Source organism: Megalobrama amblycephala, linkage group LG10 (assembly GCF_018812025.1).
Source record: "Megalobrama amblycephala isolate DHTTF-2021 linkage group LG10, ASM1881202v1, whole genome shotgun sequence".
Classification (NCBI taxonomy): Eukaryota; Metazoa; Chordata; class Actinopteri; order Cypriniformes; family Xenocyprididae; genus Megalobrama; species Megalobrama amblycephala.
This window is the reverse complement of record NC_063053.1, coordinates 36,890,109-36,906,328: the sequence shown is the minus strand read 5'-3', so window position 1 is coordinate 36,906,328 and position 16,220 is coordinate 36,890,109. Positions and strand designations below refer to the sequence as shown.

The window sequence follows — 16,220 nt, the reverse complement described above, 5'->3', positions numbered from 1 at the left end:
TTTTGGATAGTGTTCCCCAAAAGCATCATAAATATAAGTTGATTCTAACTGCATTGGTGATAATGGACCTACGGTCAACTTAGAACATCATTATTTGCATAAATCAATGGAAATTTAAATCTAATTGAAACAACAAGATTGATATTCTTTAAATTACCACAGTCATACTTGAACAAGGCATTAACTAGTTGGTGTAACAAGGCAGAATTTTGTTGAATTAAAGTGCATTACCAACACGATACAAATATTTTGATTTAACTAGTTGCAAAGAAGTTACATTGACATATTAAAATCATGTTTAAACTACAAATGTATATTGTGTTCAGATGCATAATGGGTGCTACGATTAAATTATGTTCATTCAACAATTTATTTTTTTGAGTGTGTATGTCTGTGTATTTATATATAAGCCATGTCACATTTGCTCTTTTCATAAAGAGAGAGTGCACATATTTGATAGACAGCAGTTTAGAGAATCAGATTACCATATTCTGAGTTCAGACATGTTAAAGGGATAGTTCACCCAAAAATGAAAATTTGATGTTTATCTGCTTACCCCCAGGACATCCAAGATGTAGGTGACTTTGTTTCTTCAGTAGAACACAAATGATGATTTTTAACTCCAACCGTTGCCGTCTGTCAGCCGTATAATGCGTGTCAATGGGAACACTATCTATAAGAGTAAAAAAAACATGCACAGACAAATCCAAATTAAACCCTGCGGCTCGTGACGACACACTGATGTGCTAAGACACGAAACGATCGGTTTGAGTGAGAAACCGAACAGTATTTATATCATTTTTTACCTCCAATACACCACTATGTCCAATTGCCTTGAGCAGTTTACAGGCTCATTTCCTCATTGAAGTATAAGCACGAGACATCACTGCCGCTGTCAGAGCGCGATCAGACCTCACTAACCGAGTGCTGAACGCAGTTGGACATAGTGGCGTATTAGAGGTAAAAAATGATATAAATACTGTTCGGTTTCTCGCTCAAACCGATCGTTTCGTGTCTTAAGACATCAGTGTGTCGTCACGAGCCGCAGGGTTTAATTTGGATTTGTCTGTGCATGTTTTTTTTACTCTTATAGATAGTGTTCCCATTGACATGCATTATACGGCTGACAGACGGCAACGGTTGGAGTTAAAAATCATCATTTGTGTTCTACTGAAGAAACAAAGTCACCTACATCTTGGATGCGCTGGGGGTAAGCAGATAAACATCAAATTTTCATTTTTGGGTGAACTATCCCTTTGAGGTCGATCAACGGCACTTGTGCTGGTTATGATGAAAAATTATTTGGGCTAGTTCATCCTTTTTGTCACGTTTCTTCCCAGTCTAGAGTCTTAGAAGAAAAGGTTCTATAGGATTCTGTTAGGTGCTTCATCTATAGAACCCTCCATCATGGGATCATTTTAATTCATTTTGTTTTAATTCATTTCTATTTAGATTAAATGTTATGAATTGATTGCTTCATGAAGCTTTACGAATCTTTTGTTTCAAATCAGTGGTTCGGAGCGTGTATCAAACTGCCAAAGTCACATGATTTCAGTAAACGAGGCTTCATGTCAGAAATGTTTTGAAATTTCAATAGTTCACCACTGGGGGGCGTGACTTTGGCGGTTTGATACGTGCTTCAAACCACTGATTCGAAACAAAAGATTCGTAAAGCATCGAAGCTTCATGAAGCAGTGTTTTGAAATTGCCCACCACTAGATGTTGAATAAAGTTGTTATTTTGTTTTTTTGCACACAAAAAGTATTCTCGTCGAACCACTGCAGTCACAAGAACACATTTAATAATGTCTTTAGTAGCTTTCTGGACCTTGAAAGTGTTAATTATCTTGCTGTCAATGGACGCCTCACTGAGCCAACGAATTTCATCAAAAATATCTTAATTTGTGTTCTGAAGATGAATGAACATCTTACGGGTGTGGAACGACATGAGAGTGAGTAATAAATGATATTATTTTCATTTTTGGTTGAACTAACCCTTTAATAACTGAGTCAAGAACCCTAGAGTACAGAACCACACTGAACCTTTCCTAACAATGGCATGACTGAGGAGGTTTATTTTTATTTCTCCAGAGTACAAGTATGAAAGCAGGAACTTTATTTGTAAGAAAAATATAAGGAAGCAAAACAACTCCGAGAGGAGACCGGGCCAAAACAGCAAACAATGTTAAAACAAATAGGATACGAGCTGAATAAAGGGGTGGTAACACACACACACACACACACACACACACACACACACACACACACACACACACACACACACAATTCAGTTTCCACATAACTCAGATCTATAAAGCTTCTCAAGTAGCAAATCAAACCATATTCTTAGATAATCATTGTTTACAATATGTCAGGAAAGAGTTCTGCTGAAAAATAACAAGCACATAAAAACATAACAGATACACAAATATACATAATTACACCTCCAGTCTATCGACCTGTGTGTACGTGTGCTTAAAGACTATAAGGAAAACATGTAGATTACATCATGTACAGTAGACTCATCTCTCATACAGTAGGTGGCGGTAATTCCTCCAATGAGGAAGCGGACAACAAAACCTGAAGAAGAGGAGGGTGAGCAGTTCTCGATATGTGTTGGTTACGTGACTAGTTTTGTAATAAATAATTTGATAAGAAGAAGCGTTTATCTGAGATCATGGTGCTGCCGGTGCTCCGGATGATCGGGTCGTGTCGCTGTCAAACCGCCTGGAGGAACTTCCAGCAGACACAAGTAAGACACACGGATAGTGCATGAGTGAATATATCATCATTCCCCAGGAGCACACACATGTGTGTGTAAGTGTGTGTATGTGCTCGCTGGAGTTTCCTAATGCAGTTTCCCGTCCATGACCTTCCTGTCCTGAATGGAGATATTAACTCAAGCTTTTTAAAAGACTGTAAAGTTACATATTTCAGAAATGTGCCTCGGTATGTACATATCACACACATGTCCGATTATTTAGAAAAATTTGGAATAATACCTAATATTTGCACACTCAATTCAATGCACAGATACATTGTATTACTATAGATATTATTTACTGCATCTGTTTTGTAGAGGCGCCTGTTTAAAAAAAAAAGAAAAAGAAATGATCATTTCTACAGTTTTTGAAAATAATAATATTCAACTATTGAAAATATCATAAACATTTACTCAAAATCGCTCTCACGTGATGTCAAAATGCGGAAGGGACCGTCTGAAAACTCCATTTACTGCGTTAAAGGTGCCCTAGAATTAAAAATTGAATTTACCTTTGGCATAGTTGAATAACAAGAGTTCAGTACATGGAAATGACATACAGTGAGTTTCAAACTCCATTGCTTTCTCTTTCTTGTAAATCTCATTTGTTTAAAAGACTTCCGGAAAACACGCGGATCTCAACATAACACCAACTGTTACGTAACCATCGGGGTGTACGCCCCAATATTTGCATATGCCAGCCCATGTTCCCAACATTATGAAAGGCATTAGACAAGGGCAGCCAGTAACGTCTGGATCTGTGCACAGCTGAATCATCAGACTAGGTAAGCAAGCAATAACAATAGTGAAAAATGGCAGATGGAGCAATAATAACTGACATGATCCATGATATCATGATATTTTTAGTGATATTTGTAAATTGTCTTTCTAAATGTTTCATTAACATGTTGCTAATGTACTGTTAAATGTGGTTAAAGTTACCATCGTTTATTACTGTATTCATGGAGACAAGAGCCATCGCTATTTACTTGCAGTCTGTATAATTCATAAACACAACTTCATTCTTTATAAATCTCTCCAACAGTGTGTAATGTTAGCTTTAGCCACGGAGCACTATCAAACTCATTCAGAATCAAATGTAAACATCCAAATAAATACCATACTCACATGACCCAAAGCATGCATGCAGCATGCATGACGAACACTTTGTAAAGATCCATTTGAGGGTTATATTAGCTGTGTAAACTTTGTAAATGCGCTGTATTATAGAGTCGCGAGCTCGATGGGCAGGGAGCACAAAAATTAAAGGGGCCGCAGCCTGAATCGGTGCATAGTTAATGATGCCCTAAAATAGGCAGTTAAAAAAAATAATTAAAAAAAATCTATGGGGTATTTTGAGCTGAAACTTCACAGACACATTCAGGGGACACCTTAGACTTATATTACATCTTGTAAAAAAACGTTCGATGGCACCTTTAAAACGCCCTCTCTGATAAAGTCACCATGAAATCAAAATGGACAATTCCTATTTTTATTGATTTATCGCACATCATTATTGTTTTAAATTCATGTGGCTCTTAATCTTGAATCAAAATAACCCCCCCTCCCTCTTGTAGCATCTCTTCTCTGATGACGAGGGCGGGGCAACCTGTCACTCACATGAGATCCACCAATAGCAAACCACAACCATCCCCATGGACAAAATCAAGCCCCGCCCTACATTTGTTCTTGCTCAAGAAGCGTTTCACTCGAATATACATCACAATAGAGAGGAAAAGTTTAACGCAATTTCCGTTTCACGTCGACTTTATAGTTGAATCAGTCATTCATGAGTGCATCTGGTGATTAATAGCAAAAATATGAATGTTCAATGAAGTCACCTGTTTAATAAATGTGTGGACGATGTAATAGTTTAGTCACAAATTAAAGGATGCTTATGGAAATCATGCATTTCACAGGGTTTGGAAGAACATTGTTATAGACAATCCTGGCTCTGGTATATACTGAATACATATTTTCAAGTGCATGAACTTTCAATTTAAAATATTCGTTTGCAGTTTGCCGCAATTTTGTACATAGATACCCGAGTCTTAATGACAGTCTCAAAGTCTCTCCAGCAGGAGTTCTTCTCTATATCAGTGTCAGTGTTTCTGAACTCCTGAAACGCCTCCATTGAGTTTTCTTCACAATATTCCTCAATAATAATTCATATGCAGAATAAAGGGGCGGGGCCTGGTTGAGTTAGTTAGTAGTGTGTTGAAACTGGTGGTTATGGTAAGGGGCGGGACATTTCCCAAACACCAATCACAACACACTGCTCCAGCTGACCAATCAGAGCACATTGTGCTTTTCAGAAGGAGGGGCTTCATAGAGACAGGAACTAAACAGAGCGTTACTGACAGACTGGGAAGAGAGGAGCTGCAACAATGGAGAATATGAGGAAAATAATCAACATTCAAGCAGGAAAACCTGTTCTAGTAGAGACAAAAAACACAATAGGGCATAATAGGTCCTCTTTATTCATTGAAATGTGTCTGTATTGTCAATATGTTCACAGCGAACCCCTTTGAGACAATGGCTGCTGAAGAGAAGACAGACCACAGTGACCACAGAAAGTGTGTCAGCCAGATCCGTGTCGATCCCCAACGCAGCGACGAATCGTGTGATTGGCCGCTGGCTGCTGGGCTGCAGTGGGCTGGTTCTGGGCGCTGTGGTGCTGGGAGGAGTTACGAGGTAAAAACACAAAACAAACATCACGTCATGTTATATTCACTCATCTGAACTATACCTTATAAAGGCGCCTGCACAAAGTCAAACACCACTAGATAAAGTGTGTTTGTGTGTAGTCTTTTAATCTTTAGTAGACTACAGGTGCCGATATTCTCACTATGAATTAGACTTCATATTCGGTAATGCAATATATCGCGATAATGAATATGCATGATATTGTTATTGTGGGCACTTCAAAATGCCGTAAATAACAATTTATTACCAATTATTAAAATATTTATAATGCATTTAAGAATACTTTCTCCATCAACCATATAAAATGCACAACACCGCTGTATTCTGTGTCAAAAGAGACACACGCTCAGATATAAACAAGCCCAATGTGCACGAGAAGCACATGGCGGAACCAGTGAAGGAGACACGCTGAATGAAAGTGCGCATTCACTCTCTGACAGCAGAGGGCGCTGATGGAACAGCAGAAATGCAGCGGTTACCCCGGAAAGCCCGCAAACAAAGCAACTGAAGTTTTTAAAATGCCTCAAACAGCCATTCATTTTTTTTTGTAATCTCAATGTTGTTCATCACAGCACCAAAAACTTAATACTTAAAGACTTAATAGGCTATTATATTTTAATCTGGACTACAACACTTTTTTTTGCAACTTATTTCAATATCGTGATTATACCGTGATAAAAGCTTCAGCAATTAATCGCAACATGAAAATATGATACCGTCACAAGTTCTTTTTCGTACTTCGCTTAGGGGTAAAAAGAAGTCTGAAATACCTGAGCAGTGATATACTGTTGGTCAACATCCTGATGAACATGTAAATATGTGCTGCGCTTTTTTTAAATAACAGAATAAACACACAATAACAATGCCAGCGGTGAGAAAACAGCAGTTCAGAAAGCATCTGATCACAGCGATGTGTATTCTTCAGCTCTCCAGTCACATCACGTTTATTTCTACAGCACTTTATACAATAGATTGATTTAAAGCAGCAGCTTTACAGTATTAAAGATGAAAAACAGTGTCAGTGTCGCTTTCAGTTAGAATCACAGCTTCAGTTTCTGATATAAAGAGTCTTTCCAGTGTGTTCATGTTATTACTCACGTCTGACCTCGATGGACTGAACAGAAGAAATAAAGATTTACACCTCAAAGAAGGCGGAGCCTCGGGGCCACACCCACTTATTACATCATCACCACTGACCAATGGTAGTTTAGAGGTGTTTAACCAGCTGGATCAAACTGTTCTGGAAAGTTCAAACTCCTGACAACACTTTACAACACGGATTGTAACAGAGATCATTTATTGTCTCCCAAAGCTGAGACTGGACACGTCTTGAGATCTGACCCAAAACTGAGTCTGTATAATGATTACACGCGTTCATCAAGACTCCAACAACTTAGTTAATATTTTTAAAACATTGCAACTGTGTAGATGACTGATATTTATGAATACTGACTTTTGGTGAACATAAGCACATTTTATAAACAATTTCAGGGCTGACACTGCTAATAATTTTACTTTTTTGACTTTTAACTCTTAAAAATCATGCTGCTGTCTAATAAATTAAGAAGTTCTCACTTGAGTGAAAATATATGGTGCATATGAACACACATTTTAAGTTTGTTATTCTGCCATATTTAGCATTTCATCAGGATAGCCATAAATACTCAATGCAATTGATACAAGATTGATATCATTTATTTCTCACTGAACCAACATAAAAATGATTGAAATGACTGGTAAGTTATATTATGCGTAAATTATGTTAAGCTAGCATCAAATGTACATTTATTTTTGGTTATTTATATGTAGGGTTGCAAAGGGATGGAAAGTTTCCAGTACATTTCTGGAAACTTTCCACGGGAACATAACCTGGGGAATTTTGGAAATATGCCAATATGGAAACTTAACAGGAATTTATGAGAATTTATGGGAATTAACAGGAAATTTTGGGAAATTTATGTAAAATTTATAATATTTATATAAAACGCCTATATAAACATTTTGTTTGGTCATAACATGAAATAACGGTTATTTATTTTTCGTATTCAATTCTAATTTAGTAAATATGTAAAATAAATATATTTTTATTGCAGCAATTGTTGTGTTATTTATTTCAGTGTCACATGATCCTTCAGAAATCTTTCTAATATGCTGATTTGATACTCAATTATCATTGTTGGAAACTGTTGTGGTGCTTAATATTTTTTTTGGAACCTGTGATACTATTTTCAGGATTCACTGATTAATAAAAAGTTAAAAAGAACAGAATTTATTCAAAATAGAAATCTTTTCTAACAATATCAACTTAATATCACTTTTTTATCAAGTTCACTCATCCTTGCTGAATAAAAGTATTTATTTCTTTCAAAAAAATTTTGAACGGTAGTGTATTTTGTTACAAAAGATTTCTGTTTTAAATAAATGCTGATATTTAAATTTGTATTCATCAAAGAATCCTGAAAAAAGTATTACAGGTTATGAAAAATATTAAGCAGCACAACTGTTTCCAACATTGATAACTGAGTATCAAATCATATTAGAATGATTTCTGAAGGATCATGTGACACTGAAGACTGCAGTAATGATGCTGAAAATTCAGCTTTGATCACAGAAATAAATTATATTTTTGTGTGTATCAAAATAGAAAACCATTATTTTAAATTGTAGTTATGTTTCACAATATTACTGGTTTTACAGTATTCTTGATCAAATGTGCATGTTATGGACTTTTTTCAACTACATTTAAGCACCCTGTTATAGGCTAACTTGCAATTTTGCAAATTCCCTGTTTATCCCCATTAATTCCAGTTAATTCCCATTAAAAGTTTCCAGCTTTGGAAATTCCCGGAATTTTGCAACCCTTATTATATGTAACTTATAATTACATTGTGTTTGGGCGTGTTTAATTGGAATTTCTTCCATGTTTTCATGAGCAAGTGATCGATTATTACTTGTTGACCCAAACAGAATACTGAAAATGGTGCATCCTCTGCAGATGATCATGATTAAATCTTGGCTGACAACAGGTTTAATGGCACAGACGTTTGAAGGTTACTCTGCTGCCCCCTTGAGGAACTCAAGAGCACACGTTACGCACATGACACATGTTTCTGATGACGAACATTACACTCACTAAGAGACGGCTGTGTGTCTTAGATTGACGGAGTCCGGTCTGTCGATGGTTGACTGGCATTTGGTGAAAGAGATGAAGCCGCCACAGACTCAAGCGGAGTGGGAAGAGGAGTTCTCCAAGTACCAACAGTTCCCAGAGTTCAAAATGTGAGTATGTTTCTGCTCTATAGGAACATTCGCACTGATGACGCTTAAATGACAGCATGTATAGTGTGTTTGATTACATGCAGATTGATTTGACTGTTTTAACAGCATGAATCACGACATGACTCTGAACGAGTTTAAGTTCATCTTTTACATGGAGTGGGGTCACCGCATGTGGGGCCGGCTGGTGGGATTAGCCTACATCGTTCCTGCGGTGTATTTCTGGAGGAGAGGATACTTCAGCCGCTCCATGAAGGCTCGTGTTGTGGGTCTTTGTGGCTTTGTGGTCTTCCAGGTAACCAGCCGTGCAATGAAATGTCAATGAAAGCTCATTTCCATCACAGACTTTTAGTCTCACTATTCTGAGATTATGATTTGCAATTCTGAATGGACTCTAAATGTTTAAATTGAATTGTGTATGATTCTGTAGCACTTAAAAATATCTTAAAATTGAAATGGATGCATACTCAGTCATTTGATCGGGTCACATGTTCAGGGTCTTCTGGGCTGGTACATGGTGAAGAGCGGCCTGGAGGAGAAGCCCGAGTCGTACGACGTTCCCCGTGTCAGTCAGTACAGACTGGCGGCTCACCTGGGCTCGGCTCTGCTGCTGTACTGCGCCAGTCTCTGGACGGGACTCACGCTCATGCTGCCGGCCAACAAGGTGTGCTTTGATTTCAGCTCTGCCTGCTGCGGTTTCCTGCTGTTGCGATACGGTTTCAGATCATACTTCTGCCACTCATTCTCTACAGATTCCTGACAGCAGACATTTGCTTCATCTGAGGCGGTTTGCCAAGGTCACAGGCGGTCTGGTCTTCCTCACGGCTCTCTCAGGTATGAGCAAACACATGACCTCACTTGTTGCAGTGTTTATTATAAATGATTAATTTGTGCACATCAATTTTTTGAAACCATGTGCACCAATTTGCAATAAGTTATTCAAAGGCCAGACGAGTTTCACTCACATGATGGCAGCAATTATCAAATGACAATGCTCTATTGTAATTCGCTTGTAAATGTAATGTCAGAATTGTGTCGTGATTGAAGCATGAGAGAGAAAGAAAAACTGCAGATGGAGTGCAAAAATTTTGACTCAAATCTGCATTTATAATAATGATTGTTGGAAGTCAAATGTCTGTATGAACGCTTCACGCAGTGCAACACATATTGCAATTAAATGACATACAGAAAACAATCCACTGCAGCTGCTTCATTTTCACCAAAACTCCCATTATAATCAATGACGTAGTCTACATGCTTATGATTAATAAAATAAAATATTTCTCTCTAAAGCTACTTTTTGTAATGTCTATTTTGATGCTTTTCTCATTTAACACAATAATGACTTTAAATCATCTTTTAGGAGTAATTTCTCAGCCAAATTTGATGTGCGATTCATTTGTGATTAGATTAATTAATCAGCATATCATAATTAATTAGATTAAAATTTTTAATTGCTTGACAGCCTAAATATATATATATATATATATATATATATATATATGTATATGTATTAGTGCTGTCAAATGATTAATCACGATTAAATCGCATTCAAAATAAAAGTTTGTTTTTACATAATATGTGTGTACTGTGTATAATTATTATGTGTATATAAATACACATGCATGTTTATATTTAGGAAATATTTGCATGTACAGTACAGTCCAAAAGTTTGGAACCACTAAGATTTTTAATGTTTTTAAAAGAAGTTTCGTCTGCTCACCAAGGCTACATTTATTTAATTAAAAATACAGTAAAAAACAGTAATATTGTGAAATATTATTACAATTTAAAATAACTGCTTTCTATGTGAATATATAGTAAAGTCTAATTTATTCCTGTGATCAAAGCTGAATTTTCAGCATCATTACTCCAGTCTTCAGTGTCACATGATCCTTCAGAAATCATTCTAATATGATGATCTGCTGCTCAAGAAACATTTAATGTGTACAATTGTGCAAAATATTTGTGTACAATATTTTTTTCAGGATTATTTGATGAATAGAAAGTTCAAAAGAACAGTGTTTATCTGAAATCTAATCTTTTGTAACATTATAAATGTCTTTACTGCCACTTTTGATTGATTTAATGCATCCTTGCTGAATAAAAGTATTCATTTCTTTAATTTCTTTAAAAAAAAATAAAAATAAAAATTCTTACTGACCCCAAACTTTTGAACGGTAGTGTATAATGCTACAGAAGCTTTGTATTTCAGATAAATGCTGTTCTTTTGAACTTTCTATTCATCAAGGAATCCTGAAAAAAAAAGTACACAACTGTTTTCAACATTGAAAATAATCATAAATGTTTATTGAGCAGCAAATCAGCATATTAGAATGATTTCTGAAGGATCATGTGACACTGAAGACTGGAGTAACGATGCTGAAAATTCAGCTTTGCATCACAGGAATAAATTACTTTGTCAAATATATTTAAATAGTACACAGTTATTTTAAATTGAAATAATATTTCACAATATTACTGTTTTTTTTTACTGTATTTTTAATTAAATAAATGTAGCCTTGGTGAGCAGACGAAACTTCTTTTAAAAACATTAAAAATCTTAGTGGTTCCAAACTTTTGGACTGTACTGTATATACTATGTATATTTATATACACTTATATATTTTTTTTTTCTTAACATTGCATGTTTGTATTTATATACACATAATAATTATACACAGTACACACATATGTAAAAACAAACTTTTATTTTGAATGCAATTTAATCGAGATTAATCATTATATATATAATGATCCCAACAAGCCAAAATGATGATGTTGAGCCATTATTTTTTAATTAATTAGTCCAGTTTATTAAAGGCATTTCATGCTTAACCATGTGAATGGCTTGGAATATTTTCTTGTTTCAAAGTACCTATTGAAATGCATAGTGTTTGTAATTATTTAAATGTTTTGTTTGTGACAAATATTAAATAAGTGTTCATAATAATAAAACAACTACTAATGCATGTACTAGAAAACTAGACTGCCACTCTTAATGCTATAGATTTTATTTAATGGACACCTATATAATGTTTAATATGATAAAATATGTAGTATTAATGTTGTAGAGTAAAGCACTGTTTAGATGGAGGAAATTATGTCATTAGTATGTAACTTAGTGCTTTCCTTTAAACAGTGACATCATGACATCAGGAGGAACAGCTGTTCTGATGTGAAGGTAATGATGTGCTTTACTCTCACAGGTGCTTTTGTTGCTGGACTGGACGCAGGTTTGGTTTATAACTCTTTCCCAAAGATGGGCGAGCGCTGGATCCCTGACGATCTTCTGGCTTTTTCCCCCACCATCAAGAACGTGTTTGAAAACCCCACAACGGTTCAGTTTGACCACCGCATTCTGGTAAGAACCGCAGCTCTCGGCTAAATGTGAGTGTGTTGTAGCACATGTGATTTATCTGATGTGTGTCGTGTCTGCAGGGCATCGGCTCACTGACGGCCATCACAGGACTCTACCTGTTCTCCAGACGCGTCCTCCTGCCCCGCAGAGCAAAGATCGCGATCGGCTGTCTCACAGCCATGGCCTACACACAGGTAAACAAGCCTCACACTGCTCCATACACAGGGCTGTAGTGCACCAGTCCACTTGGATTTGTACTGATTTTCTTCTTCTGCCTCTTCTAAAAACTATTATTATTATTATTCCTAAGGAGTCCAAACACTAAATGTGCTTGAACTCTACTGTGTTTGTTTGGATTTTCCTTAATCTTTATTATTAAGTTGGCTTGAAAAAGCCAGCTTACTGTTATGCTATTTTCTTCTGAGACTAACATTTCTGACTCTAACTCCTCCTAGAGCTTTAACTCTACAAACTCCAAACTCAGCTCAGACCTTCAGACTGTTCTGACTTAGTGTGCTATATCTTTTCTAACTGATCCAACTTACGGTTTTCCTAAAAATGACGATCAAAACACGGAAAAATCCCATTGACTTTCATTGACCGACTGTTGAGCCAAGACTACGGAAGCCCATTAGACTCAAAAACTCAATTAGACTCAATTAAACTCCCATTCTATGTACTATTTCTAATCCATTGAAACTCATTCAAACTCATCTATCTATCTATCTATCTATCTATCTATCTATCTATCTATCTATCTATCTATCTATCTATCTATCTATCTCATAGCAAGCACCCAGAATAACCTAGCAACCACTTAGCAACCACCCAGAACACCATGGCAACCACCTAGCAACCACACAAATCACCCTGGCAACATCCTAGAAACCAGTCCGAGTACCCTAGCAACTGCATAGCAACACCCTAGCAACCACCCAGAATATGTTAGCAACACCTTAGCAACCACCCTGAGTACACTAGCAACACCTTAGCAACCACCCAGAGTACCCTAGCAACCTCATAGCAACACCTTAGCAACCACCTCGAGTACCCTAGCAACTGTATAGCAACACCCTAGCAACCACCCCGAATCTAAACTACTAAACTAAAACTTTCAAACTGAAAACTTTTAAAATTGCTTCAAACTTTCTGGACCGGCTTTTTCAAGCCAACTTAAAGTTTGTCTTGACAAACTTTTTTTCATCTAGTTATTATTATTATTATTTGCCCTGAAAGTATCTATGTGTCAGAGGTCATACATTGCAGAGATGCCTAAATTTATGGTGCACGCACATATTTCAAACTTTAGGCAGCATCATAATAAGGTCATTTGCATTTTAGTTGTGAATTCTGGAACTATAATGGCTAAAAATCAAAATGTTTTTTCCTCTGAATCCTTGAGTCAAGCTCTACAAAATTTCTGGGGCCGTATTCACATAAAATCTTAAAAGTCTAAAAGTTGCTCCCAGTGCTGAAAATATGGAGCAACTAGGGATGTATCTAATTCACAAATCATTTTTATGCTAAAAGTAGCTCCTAAAACCAGCACAGCTTAGAAGTCGTCCTGAGGACTCCTGAATCCCTAAGAGGAACTCAGAAATGATCCGAAGCATCAATCCGCGTCACAACCGATGAGCTCTTTTAAAAGTACCACCTGTGTTGCGAAGGTGTTTTCTTAGTTTTAGTCTTTGTCTTATCTTTGGTGATTCTATATTATCAATCACTGTATGCATACAGTATGTTTGAAATGTGTTTTAATTATATCCACTATCCATTAGTTTAATTGATTAGGGGAAACTGAATCTAATTAGCATAATGTCTGTTACAGGCTAATTTGAATCTTGATTCATCAAAGAGTTGCCAAAGACTATAGATATAGAAAGGCTGTTCACTCCTATTGCTTGTGAATGGGAGAAACTGCAATGCACAATATGGCGGAATAAGTCCCGCCTTCTAAGCGAAAGAGCCAATCGCTGATTGATAAAGTCATGGCACAGTGGGCAGACTGAAGCCTTTCCACATGAAAACCCACTTTAAATTTGCAACTAAAAAGCACCCAAAGGACTCTCAGACTGCGAGAAACATGAATGTCCTTGAGTAGCCAATCCAGAGTCTGGACTTGAACTTGAACTTGAACATCTTGAAACATCTCTGGAGAGACCTGAAAGTGGCCAGCCTGACAGAGCGTGAGAGGATCTGCACAGAGTAATGGCAGAAAATCCCCAAATCCAGGAGTTCAGCGCTCGTTGCATCACACCGAAAAGACTTGAGGCTGTAGTCGCTGACCAAAGTGCTTCAAATGAGTGCTGAATACTTATGTCAATGATTATTTCACATTTGTATTTTTAATACATTTGCAGTTATTAAAATCTTCAATAGATTACAATAGATCAAAGTGAGACTGTGTACCAAATTGTGTGAGAATTTGCCACACTGTAGCAATATAAGCAGATTTATCATTTTCTTTCTTCTGAATCCTTCAGATCCCCCAAATCATTTGATCATACTCATAATTGCATAACTGTGCATAATGTAATACATTATTCATGTAATTAGATGTAGTCATTTTCTCAAAATGAAATAAAATCTTGTACTCATGATGTAAGAAAGATTGTTACATTATGAGAAATTTATTACATTATTATGAACTTAACAAGAACATTGTCATATTGTAATAATTTCCAACACTAAACAATAGTATCCTTTTTAAGGTATTACAACGTAAACACTTCCTGTGTCCTTTTGAATATGTAAAAATGCAGAAAGTTTTGTGTGAAGGGTAGGTTTAGGGGTAGGGTTAGTGTAAGAGGAGAGAATATACAGTTTGTTTGGTGTAAAAACCATTACGTCTGTGAGATTCTGACCCCTTAATGGTGTTTACTAGTTTCCAGTGCATCACAATGACCTTTGACAGGTCTGAGAAATAAGAAATCTCTTACTTAAATGTTAACATTTCACAAAATATCAGTTCTTGTCTGTGGAAACATAAAGCTGTGGTAAAAAATAAATATAAATTGGACTGGTGTCACTGATCACACTATTAGCCACACGATCTCTGGACATAAATGTATTCATTTTTTACAGTTGAATTGGTAGATTAAACCAGCTACATTTTAAAAGCTGTGACTTTAACCTTCAGATATAATGGTGGTATTATAATGTGTTTTTGCTGAAACTCTCAGGTGGTTCTGGGCATCAGCACGCTGCTTCTGTATGTTCCCACACCGCTGGCCGCGACGCATCAGTCCGGATCCGTGGCACTGCTCACCTTCGCCATCTGGGTCCTGGTGGAGCTGCGGAAGGTGCTCAAGTAGATTGAGCTCAGATTTTATAATATAAGAAGGTATTTATTAATAAATGATGCTTTAGGCAGCCATGGCATGAGAGCTTCATCTTGAGTTTTTGGTTTATATGAAGTGCTTATAGACCCAACACATGATGTAAGTGTGAAATACATTGATTAAACTATTTAATTTTTTTTTACTATTTGTATGTGTTTTGTTTATGGAAAAAAAAGTTTATACTGTATGACTTCTTATTTCAACTAAATAAAATGATCTGTTTTTTTTTCTTTGTTGCTTTCCTGATGACATTCATTGCACATGGAGTAATTAAGTAAATTTAACTATTTCCTGATGTGATAGTATGAGATAAGGTGTTGTAATATATATTATGGAACACAAGAACTGTACTTTCGATTTGTTGTAATGACCTGCTGTGCATTTATAGTGGTTTAAATTAAATGAAATTATCATAATAATCATAATAAAAATTGACATTTCTTGTTTTTTTATGGAATATTGCAGTGTTTATTCTAAATGATTTATCAGTGCACATGATTATTGTTTTAAATTCATGTTCCTCATAATCTTGAATCAGAATATCTTCTCCTCCCTCTTGCAGCATCTCTTCTCTTCTCTCATGATGAGGGCAGGGCAACCTGTCACTCACATGAGATCCACCGATAGCAAACCATGACCATCCCCCGCCGTACATTTGTTCTTGTTTGAGAAGCGTTTCACTCGGATATACATCACAATAGGGAAGAAAAGACCAGCACAACTTCTGTTTCACTTTAAATATTTCCTTTCACATAATCATGAAATATATTTACATG

The 16,220-nt window shown here is 36.3% G+C and overlaps 1 protein-coding gene across 1 annotated transcript; it reads left to right on the top strand.

Moving 5' to 3' along the window:
- The first annotated feature begins 2,559 nt into the window (after nucleotides 1-2,559).
- LOC125277535 (cytochrome c oxidase assembly protein COX15 homolog) lies at nucleotides 2,560-15,901 on the top strand. The gene is made up of 9 exons (XM_048205974.1): nucleotides 2,560-2,751; nucleotides 5,279-5,454; nucleotides 8,623-8,745; nucleotides 8,851-9,037; nucleotides 9,239-9,406; nucleotides 9,495-9,576; nucleotides 11,952-12,106; nucleotides 12,184-12,297; nucleotides 15,286-15,901. The coding sequence occupies exons 1-9, from the start codon at nucleotides 2,677-2,679 to the stop codon at nucleotides 15,415-15,417; spliced, it is 1,212 nt and encodes a 403-aa protein (XP_048061931.1). The 5' UTR covers nucleotides 2,560-2,676; the 3' UTR covers nucleotides 15,418-15,901.
- Nucleotides 15,902-16,220: the final 319 nt, after the last annotated feature.

Bases quoted from the DNA above. Each gene is read 5' to 3' on its own strand.
- LOC125277535 (XM_048205974.1), top strand. From the start codon at position 2,677: ATGGTGCTGCCGGTGCTCCGGATGATCGGGTCGTGTCGCTGTCAAACC. The intron at 5,455-8,622 runs GTAAAAACACAA...TGTGTGTCTTAG, and splicing joins GTGCTGGGAGGAGTTACGAG to ATTGACGGAGTCCGGTCTGT. The intron at 9,577-11,951 runs GTATGAGCAAAC...TTACTCTCACAG, and splicing joins CTTCCTCACGGCTCTCTCAG to GTGCTTTTGTTGCTGGACTG.